At 26.6% G+C, this 10,658-nt stretch overlaps 2 protein-coding genes across 2 annotated transcripts; one reads left to right on the top strand and one right to left on the bottom strand.

The window, feature by feature from the left end:
• Window positions 1-4,662: 4,662 nt before the first annotated feature.
• On the top strand, window positions 4,663-5,681 carry OCT59_025418 (uncharacterized protein; the record flags this gene model as incomplete). The annotated part of the gene is made up of 4 exons (XM_025329855.2): window positions 4,663-4,747; window positions 4,944-5,219; window positions 5,291-5,320; window positions 5,407-5,681. 4 exons carry the CDS (start codon window positions 4,663-4,665, stop codon window positions 5,679-5,681), a joined length of 666 nt encoding a protein of 221 aa, XP_025171430.1.
• Window positions 5,682-8,456: 2,775 nt separating this feature from the next.
• On the bottom strand, window positions 8,457-9,600 carry OCT59_025417 (uncharacterized protein; the record flags this gene model as incomplete). Its single annotated transcript, XM_025311462.1, has 2 exons — window positions 8,457-9,267; window positions 9,347-9,600. The coding sequence occupies 2 exons, from the start codon at window positions 9,598-9,600 to the stop codon at window positions 8,457-8,459; spliced, it is 1,065 nt and encodes a 354-aa protein (XP_025171431.1).
• Window positions 9,601-10,658: the final 1,058 nt, after the last annotated feature.

Genomic DNA, 10,658 nt, shown 5'->3' with positions numbered 1-10,658 from the left:
ATTTTGTTTTTCCTTTCACGCAGAATCCACCTCATGCCATAATCTTCGTACGATCTTTAGGCATACACCAAACTGGTCTTTCTCCTTTATACCATCATTCAACGGTGTTTCTAAAGATTTGAAAAGAAGTTTTATCAGTATAAACAGTTTTATCCCATTGGTTATTAATATGTTTTTTTTGCCCACTCCACACGCTTTACCTTGTATGTTTTGGTCAGCATAGGGGTTGCGTTAGGCAGTCTTTTTACACAACCAATACTTGAAAGATGCCTTCCAACGGTTCTATACGATACTTCTACGCCTATATTTTCTCCAAAGTTCTTGTGAAAAGAGACGTATCATGCCTTACAAATCGACCAAGTGCACGGGAGACATTTGTGGTAATCTTTTTGGGTCTCCAGCATGCTTTATAGTCCCATTTTCTTTAAATTTTTTATATTATCGTAAATAGTGGACTTTTGGATGTTTGTTAACCTATGTAATTCTTTTACATTATGAATACCGTTATTCCATAAATGTAATAAGACTTCACGAGACGATTTTTTATTTGAAGAAGACATTACGATGGGAATTTTCTTGCGAAAGGAAGGGTGTAGGTAAACACAAAGGTTGTTAAACGTAAAACACAACCATATTACTGTATTTATTATTTGTTATATTCGGACTCTAGGGCATTTTTGGAAAGAACGTTCTGAAAAGGTGAGTATTTTTTTTTTTTTTGGAGAAAACTGATGGTATATATATATGTTGAGAGTATATATATACTTGTTTACAAGTAAAAAAATCGCGACTCGCGACTCGTAAGTAAAAAATGATCGTATCTCATGTGATTCTGCAATTGATTATGTGCGGAGCTTGTATATCGCGCCTATAGTTTTATTTATATTAGCTGTTAGTAGTGTATTAATATGTAAATATATTTAAAATTTCCCATTATATATTAAGTGGATTAGTGATTAAAATAGTATAATTTTATGTCCGACATGATTATTTTAAACAATCGAGACATTGTACTACATCACTTGAAATAATAAATTATCTAAATTTTTGATTTACAATTTTTTATATATTTCGTTTTTTATTTTATTTAGAATTATTTAAACACTAAGAATAGAGTAGTTTGTAATTTGAATAATTTCATTTATTAACACTTTAAATAAATTATTATATTATTATACAGTTGATTATTCGTAAAAATTTATTGTTGTATTGCAATGTAGCGACTAGCGAGTAATGAGTAGTGCCTTGAATTGAGAACCAAAATTAAAGTCGTTCAAATTCACAAAGATCTTAATGACATTTAATTCATTTATTGTTATTCGCATTTCGTTTAAATTTAAGTCATATCTCGGTATCATTTTTTTTTTCATATCTAATCATAAGAAGCCAATTTACTTTTTCACCAAATTAATGAAGAAAAATACAATATTGAATCAATGCGAAAATTATTTATTCCAATAACTAGTAATATGAATCTTTTTATTAAACTATTAAACTACCATCAAATTAAAAAAACTTTTTTATTTATAAATTGCGTAATATCACTAGAATCATTTCTCCTACATTAATCAGTTACAAGATTTGTTTCATAAAGGAAATAAAATCTTGAATCTTGATAAAAAAAAATCTGATCTTGATAATATTAAATCTCTTTTTTTAAAAAAAACTAGAGGATTCTAATGTGCGGTGACTTCGTCACCGCTAATTGATCTGCTTAAATTGAAATGTATTATATAATAATGTATAATAGTGTAATATTAATTTTATTATTCTTATGAACTTATTTATAAAAGAGATGTCCTTAAAGAAGATACTTCAGTTGACATATGAAATCTATTGAATCAAAGGTAACATGAAAATTCCCGTTGTCGTAATTTGATGTTAACTATGGTGCAGAAAGTTGAAAATAAAAATCAAATAAAAATCATGTTTGTTAAAAATTATTTTATTTAAATGTGATAGACACTGTATAATGGCATATTGACATCAGATATTTCTATATTGTTTGAATAAAAAATTTTCAAATTATTAATACCTCGGATTCGTATTAAGTTACACAAGATTTTGGTTCTTATAATTTTATAAATCTTAATTACCTAATTTTTCGAAAGTTAACTATTTGATAATTTATTATCCCATTAAGAAATATAAGATTGATCAAAGAGAAGATGAATAATTGTATTAAAGATAAATACTATTGCAGAGAATATTCCATCATCATCTGTCCAGTTATTTGGATCTGGATTATCAAATGTAAGATTTTGTGCAAAACCCTATTGAGGTACATATTTCTTCTTTCATTTCTTATAACTAAAGACTTTTAGGAAATGGTATGAAATCGAATGATTGAAATAAAATACTCTTGGGATCTGGTTCATTTCACTATAATTTCGCCGACAGGAACATTTTACCGTTATTTCACCACTTATTTTAACCTTAACCTAACCCTAATCCTAACCCTAATTTCCTTACCTAAATATAATCCTAAATTCCCTTGTCCGAAATGACCCTGTCAGTGAATCGGTGAGATATTCCACCAATAATCATTTATTATTTTTATTTTTTTTTATTTTTTTTATTTTTAAGTTTCAATGAAGGAACGGCGACGCACATACACGACAACCAATATTGACCAACAGTTGAGAATGAAACAGTTTTAAAAGTGTACATTGCATCTAAAAAAGAAACTACCTAAGACAACCTCCTTCAAAGTGGATTAGCCAGACCAAGCATCGTTCGATACTCGGCCAAAGCCCCTCACCTATCACCCAATTCATTTTTGTTCCAAAGATGAATGCACGTGATCGTAACCGATCAGCAGTAATTCTGCTTTGATTAATAGAATTTTTACAAAAAAACCAATCAAAATTAGAACACTTAGTCATTTCGGTGATCGTTTCTAGTTTTATTATTGTATGTACCGCTTTTGGTAAAGAAGATTCTGCACTCTAAAACAAGGTTTGGAATATCGGTTTATCAAACGCACATTGCAGATCGCAATAGAAAATGACTAAATGACTTTAATTTCATAGATGTATTTGAAGATAGATGTATTTAAAGATGACATAAGATAAAAAAAATTCATTGTGCTACTTATTTAGTAGTAATGGATTGTTTCAATGTTTCACGTAATATACGCCATAATTATTTAAACATGATTAAAAATTCAAAATTTGATTCGTTTCTAAATTTTAAAATTAACGGTGTCACAAATTGTAAGTTTACGTGATATTGTTTTTTATCCATTTTTCTTAGTTGCGATCGAACTATTAGGATTATCATCTAGTCAAAAGTAATCTAAAAATCAAATTCCATTTTCTCGATTATCCGGATATCCTGATAATCTTATTAATACCTAAATACAATAAATTTTTTTTATAATAAATAATAAATAATGGATTATAAATCTAACCAGAAAATAGTGGTTATTGGGATTGAACTGATTAACAAGGGATTTATTTAAAGGTTATCTTTTTCCATTAAAAAACAAAAAATTATGTTACTGTTCACTTCTTTACATTACCTTTTAAGGTAGATATTGTATTATCATCGTAAGATTATCGATAACATTATTACGATAAATATGGTAATATTTTTATTTAAATATTTGAAAGTAATTATATAATGTATATACATACACATAATAATTAATTCAATAATTCTATATCTGATATTAGGAATTTAGGATGAATTTTTTCTAAACATATCAAAGCCTTTAAGTACTTTTTTGGTTAGTTCTAAATTACCCAATTAGGATCCAAAAAATTGTTGTCTAGTTTTAATATAAATTGTTAAAGTTAACCTGTTCAATGAAAAAGACCATGCATTCGAATTATTTATCTGTTTATTTATATCTATTTATTTATCTATTTATTTATTTTTGACAAATACTTTTATAAATAATCAAATAATTAAACTTATTCACGGCCAAAGGACCAATAAAACTTTAAAAAGCTCTTATACTCAATAAACAAAATCAACATAATTATTTTATAACAAAAAGATAACAATATATTATTATACATTCAGCTGTATTAAATTTATTATAGCTCTTAATGAAGTAATATTCATACCCGTACTACATTAGAATCTCCATTAATTGAATAATCGTATTACTATAATAATTGAAGACTTAAATTTGTACATGACGTTAAAATAGCATTGGTAAAAATTTATACTTTAACTCCGGCCAGAATTATAGTTTAAAAAATGAAAATTATTAACAGATAAATAGATTTGAGATCTTTCACAAAAAGGTTTTTAAATTTATTTTATTTATTTATTTATCCGTATAATCATGTTATATAGTTCATCTATACACGTGGTGTCAAGTGAGGGAATAATTGGCTGAAAATAGGATGTTAATCTGGTCATTTGATCATTTGTCGCATGTGATCATCACGATTTAATAATCAAAAATGTTAATGCGAAAATCGAACATGACGGGGGTGATATTCTTTTGTATTACAAAATAAAAATTTTTTTGATTATCTTTTACGGAAGGAATAAAAAAAGAACTTCCGAATTCCGATGTCACAAAAAGAATGTATGAATTTGTTATAAAATCACCTTTTTTTTCTCTATTCTTAATTTTCTCTGAAAATATTATTAACATCTATAATTCCTTAAATATCAAAGTATACCGACAATAACGAACCAAAAATGACGACTCTTGAAGAAGGAAAAAGTGGTGAATTCAGAACATTCGAAGACACTTCACCAAAAGTCGCTAGCTCTGGTCCACTTGGCATGTGATCAATAAACCATTCCAACTTAATTGTTTATTTAACGTTTTCACCCTTCTATTTTTTTTTTTTGAAAAAGTTATGTTTAAATACCCCTAACAAACAATTAAGTGGGAACGGTAATATTCCTTATTAAACTAAATTAAAATTTTAGCTTTTCTAATTTCATCCATAATTTTTTTGTATTTAAATTAATAGGGTTATGCGCATTTGCTTTAACAACATTTGTATTGTCGATTAATAATTCTGGATCCTATTACCTACAACTTCCAAATATTGTAGTAGGATTGGCATTATTTTATGGTGGTCTAGTACAATTAATAGCAGGATTGTGGCATCTTAAAGCTGGAAATACCTTTGGTGCCACCGCTGCTGGTTCTTTTGGTGCTTTTTGGCTCTCTTACGCTTCAAATTTCATTTTTCGTCTTACAGATTTTTACATACCCGAAGATCCTTTTGCAGTTGATCATGCTAGTAAATAAAGTTTTTTTTCTTCATTAAAATAAATTTTGATATCAAATTAATCATTACTAATTTTTTTTTAGTTGGAATATATTTATTAGCATGGACTATCTGTAAGTATATTCTATACACGTGACTCATATATACATTTTATCATTTTTACTAAAAGCTCGTCTTTTTTTTTTTTTTAACTTAACAGTTACGTTCCTTTTGACATTAGCGGCGCTCAAAACAAATGGAGCAACTCTGTTATTATTCTTTTTCTTAAACACTGCAATGGTCTTACTTACATTAGGGAAATTTTACCAACTTAGCGAAGATGTAAAAGGACCAAATGGCTTAACAAAAGCTGGTGGTGTATTCGGTATATTAACCTCATTAATGGCCTGGTATAATGCTTTTGCTGAATTAATAACCCTCGAAACTTCTTATTTCACTTTACCTGTATATGATTTAAGTCACAAGAGAAGATAGTAAAAAAAAAAAAATATTTTTTTTTGTACATAAATATAATTTATATAATAACAACTAGTACATGTTTGTCGTATAGTAGTTAAACTAATGTACTATTTGTATAAATATTTTTCAACAAACGTAATGTAAAATAATTGAGGTATATGTTCTCATTACCATCTGAAACTCTGGACGAACGTTATAGCATTTCTTTTTTTTTTTTATAAAAATAATTAAACTTCACGAGTTAGATGGAATCTTTTTTAATCAAATTCGAAATAAAAAAGATATGAATAGGACTTTACTTGCAACATTATTTCTTTTTATCTAATAAAGGTTAAGAAAATTCATAATATTTTTTCTATTTCTTCTCTATAACAGCAACTTAAGTGTACGATAAATTTATTTAACAACTTAACGATACATTGATCATCACGGCGGTGACGTGATGATAATGAGACCGAGGCTGATCATGAAATAACTGGTTTATACCACGGAAATTAATGTCCCGTATACAATTTTAAACTACCGATAGACTTTTTTAACTTATCCTTTTAAGTAAACATAATGTCATCACGTAAGATATTAGAAAACATGATATTAACCATATTAACCATAATAATTGCCCGATAATAGCGCATACAATAAAGTAATTTAAGATATCCTTGTTTCAAATAAAAACGAAACACTTCATTTATTTATTTGTAATTTGAAATACTTCATATTCTTCTATAAAAAAATATTTGTCGTTTAAATTAATATCTCTTACCATTTTTTCATAAAAATACTTTCTACAAAGAACAGCTTCATAATCACTATTTTCGGTAGGAGAATTTATACATACAGTGGTCGAAAAAAGTCCTCGGAATTACAAAAAACGCAAAAATTAAGCAACCAGTGATCAGAATTGCTTTAAATTTTGCAGATTTATTACCAAATGTGTGAATATTATGCATACAAAATTTCAGCCATTTATCTTGTTTCCTTGTCTCACAATCGGTTTTTTAAGTTCAAAAAAAAATCATTAAAAATTTAAGCAATACGATAACTTGAAATGATTAACATTTTGCGTTCAGTTACTAAAAATCAGCTTGTATACTTATAATAAAAAATTATAAACGTAAAAAAATATATTTCTAATTAGTTTATTAAAAAAATTTGATTATAGTTTAATCAGTTAGTTTTCTGTAAAGTGAGATTAAAAATTGGCTCAAAAGCACTAAAGTCATTAAAATTAAAATAGTAAAATCATAGTACATTAAAATTATTTGTATAGATAATTTTTTTTTAATATTAATCTATTATTAAATAGTTTTTACAATAATTTTTTTATAATTATTATAGTTTAACTTTGATTATGAATTTTAGTTCTTTCAATTGATTTTAAGGGTAGAAAACAGTTGCGATCAATTGTGGTGGATAAAATTTGATTCCAATTTTCTCAACAACTAACAAATAATAAAGGGCCAAATTTTTTTTGTTAAAATTATCATACCATAAACTATGATTTATAACTGTTCAATTTTTAATAAACTTCAATTTGAATATTATATCAGAATTTCAGATTTTTTGTAGGTTAAATTTTTGATGACTTATTTTTTTGAACTTTAAAAAAACGATTGCGAGACAAAGAAGCAAGATAAACAGCTGAAATTTTGTATGCATAATATTCACACATTTGGTAATAAATCTGCAAAATTTGAAGCAATTCTGATCACTGGTTGCTCATTTTTTGCATTTTTTTGTAATTCCGAGGACTTTTTTCGACCACTGTATATCACTTCCAAAATGTGGACCAAAATTAGAGTGATGATACACTGCATGATCTTTATTTTCTACGTTACTAATGATTGCATCTTTAACACTATTACTTTTAAAAGAAAAAATAAAACTATCTTTAGTTTTAGCCCATAAACCAGAATCATGAGATTTCCATATTATTGGATTGTATCCACCAAGAATTTCGTCTGTTCCTTTTACTTTAATAAATGTAACAGTACAAGGTATATCATTACATAATTCATGAAATTTTTTAGGTGTAAATCCATCTCGGCTCCCTCTTAACAATAATTGAAACTTGTATGGTAAATACAAATCTCTTAATTGCTAATTCAGTTAAGATCAGCAGTGTCTTACTATGTAAAATCGGGGCAAAAAAAGAAAATAATTATCTTTTGATCCAATGATCCAATTTCAATGAACTTTTTTTTGTTTTATAGATCTTGATTTTCTCAATAAAATAAAAAATTTATTGAAATTGAAATACTAAATTATAAGAAAATCGTGAAAAAGTATTTCATATTATTATTATGACTAAATTTTAGTAAATCATAAAAAAAGAATTGATTCCTAATTCAGTGATCCAATTTCAATAATTTTTTTTTGTCTTTTAGGTCTTAACCTCTTCTGCACAATAAAAAAAAGTTTGTCAATATTGGACTGCTAGATCGGAAGATAATCACAAAGATATATTTTGCCATATCATGAATCTAAAAATCGTCTGGCAAAATATGTTTTCGCAATTATCTCATGATCTAGAGGCCCAATTTTGACAAAATTCTTTTATTATGTAGAGATTATTGAGATCTAAATAACAAAAAAAAGTTTATCGAAATTGGATCACTGAATTAGGAGATAATTGTCTGCTTTGTTATTAATGGAATCTGATCGTTGTCAGTAAAATATGTTTTTGTGATTATCTCACAATCTAATGGTCCAATTTCAATGAAATTATTTTTATTTTATAAAGGTAATCCAGACTTACAGAACAAAAAAAAGTTCATCAAAATTGGATTATTAGATCATATGATAATTATTTTTATTATTTGCACCAATTTCCCCAATTTTACATAGTAGGACACTGCTGATCTTAACCGAATTAGCAATTAAATGGTCAAATTTATTATTAATTACCATTTTATCAATACGTCTTGAAATGGTTGAAATAATATTTAAATTATTAATAATTTTTGAATCAATAATTCCATCTACTTTAATATTTCTAGGAAATGAAATGCTTTCAGTTGGTTCACTATCAGGATTCAAATGAGAATTTAATAAATCTTCATAAAGTTGACGTTTTAAGAGTTTTTTATAAGGATGAACTTGCTGTAAGAACTCTTTAGATGATAAACTAAAAAATCTGATTAAACATAAACAATGTTGTAAAGTATTTTCCATTGCTTTGAAATCGTCATCTGACCAAGTACTAGGATCAGGAAAAAGTGTGGGATTTTTCGCAAGTCCCCATTTTAATACATGTTCCCAAACTTCAATTTCCTTCATCTGTAAATCGTCTCTTTTAATAAGTTGTACCAAAGATTTTTCAGGAAGTGAAGTAAAATCAAGTGATTTAAATATTTTCTCTGGAGAGTTTACCATTAAATCTGTACAAAATTGTTGAAGTTGTATTAAAGAATTGGACTGAAAACTTGTACGATGGATAAGTTCAAAGTTTTGTTCCATACATTCGGATTTATTTTCAATTAAATATACTTGTAAGTAATCAACTAGTTCTTGAAGTAGTAATTCATCTGCAGCCAATAAAATTTTAATAATTTTTGAGTCATCTTGCTCGTTCAATGAAAGAATCCCGCCATAAATATATCTATATTAAGTTAAATTTTAATATTAAATATTATAAAACTTGCTATTATAATATTAAATTTATTTGTATAATAACTTACTTTAAAATAATTTGAAAGACTTCAGGTGATATTTTTGGTAACTTAATGTGAGCTAAAACATTATCTTTATTTTTTTTATTAGAAACTAAAGCTCGTCGTAAATATGGAGAACGATGACATAAAATATTCATATGAGCATGAATGATTTTTACGTTAGGATCCTCTCCGACTTCAATTGTAATATCATAATAATCATCATCTCCTAACAATTCAATATAGTTTTGACTTAATTTTGAAAAAAATTGAGTAGACATTTTTCGTTTGTCTTTTTTTAAAAAGAATAAAAAAAGATAAAAATCATTATGGAAAAAAAGGTAAATAAATGTTGTACAGTGGATCATGTACAATACGCCAATCTGCAGCCATCTTACCATAAAAATTTAGCTTGAAATCTACGAATAATTATGGTTTATATGAAAATAACCCTTTATTGCCCTTCTTTTTATTGACATATAAATCATATTTTAAATCAACCCGTAAAAAGGATTGTGATAAAGATGATATAACAAGAAAATTATAATTCATGATACTCACCTATTGTTGTATTTTTAATATGTTTCTTTCGCCAAATGAAGAATCAGGAATTCTTGTAATATTTCAATTTGTTTGTTTTAACGAAAAAAAATGAACACGTGATGTACAGCAAATGCATTTTTATTTTTTAAAGAAAATATAGAGTAAATTGTGCCTTCACCTTTTTTCATGTAAATATTAGAGATATTTTCGAGATTTAATTTTTTTATTTTTCAGCTTTTTATACAATTCAAAGCCTAGTAAATAATTTTTTCATATTCATAATGATTTGTTTCATAATGACGGATCTTAAAACATTTACAATAAAAACATTTCAATGATTCCCACTAACCAATTAGCCCATTTGTTTTTGTTGTTTGCCTATTTTAAAACATGCCCAATAAAAAAATAATCATCTGGAAAATGTCTATGAAAATGTCTGGAAACTGGTCCAGAATAAATCTGGCATGTCCAGAAATTGTCCGGAAAATGTCTATTTTTTTGCTACAAATTTGATACTTAAAATTTTGACATATCCGGAATTTGTCCAGAATTTATCCAGAATTTGTCCAGTATAAAATTTTGGACAAATTCCGGACAGATAAACCTGGATAAATTCTGGTTATAGTAAAAATTCAGATAATTTGAACTGGACAAATTTTGGACATGAAAAAATTCCGGACAAATTCTGGGCGCTATTTCCAAAAAAAGGATAAATTAATTTTGTAAAAAAACGCAAAAAGCACAAAACTGACATCCATAACCTTCTTTGTCATACTAATGAGCAAGCAAGAATACT

The sequence above is a fragment of the Rhizophagus irregularis genome, chromosome 5 (assembly GCF_026210795.1).
Source record: "Rhizophagus irregularis chromosome 5, complete sequence".
Taxonomy (NCBI): domain Eukaryota; kingdom Fungi; phylum Glomeromycota; class Glomeromycetes; order Glomerales; family Glomeraceae; genus Rhizophagus; species Rhizophagus irregularis.
Note: the sequence above shows the minus strand (reverse complement) of the source record. Positions and strands in the feature narration are given on the sequence as shown.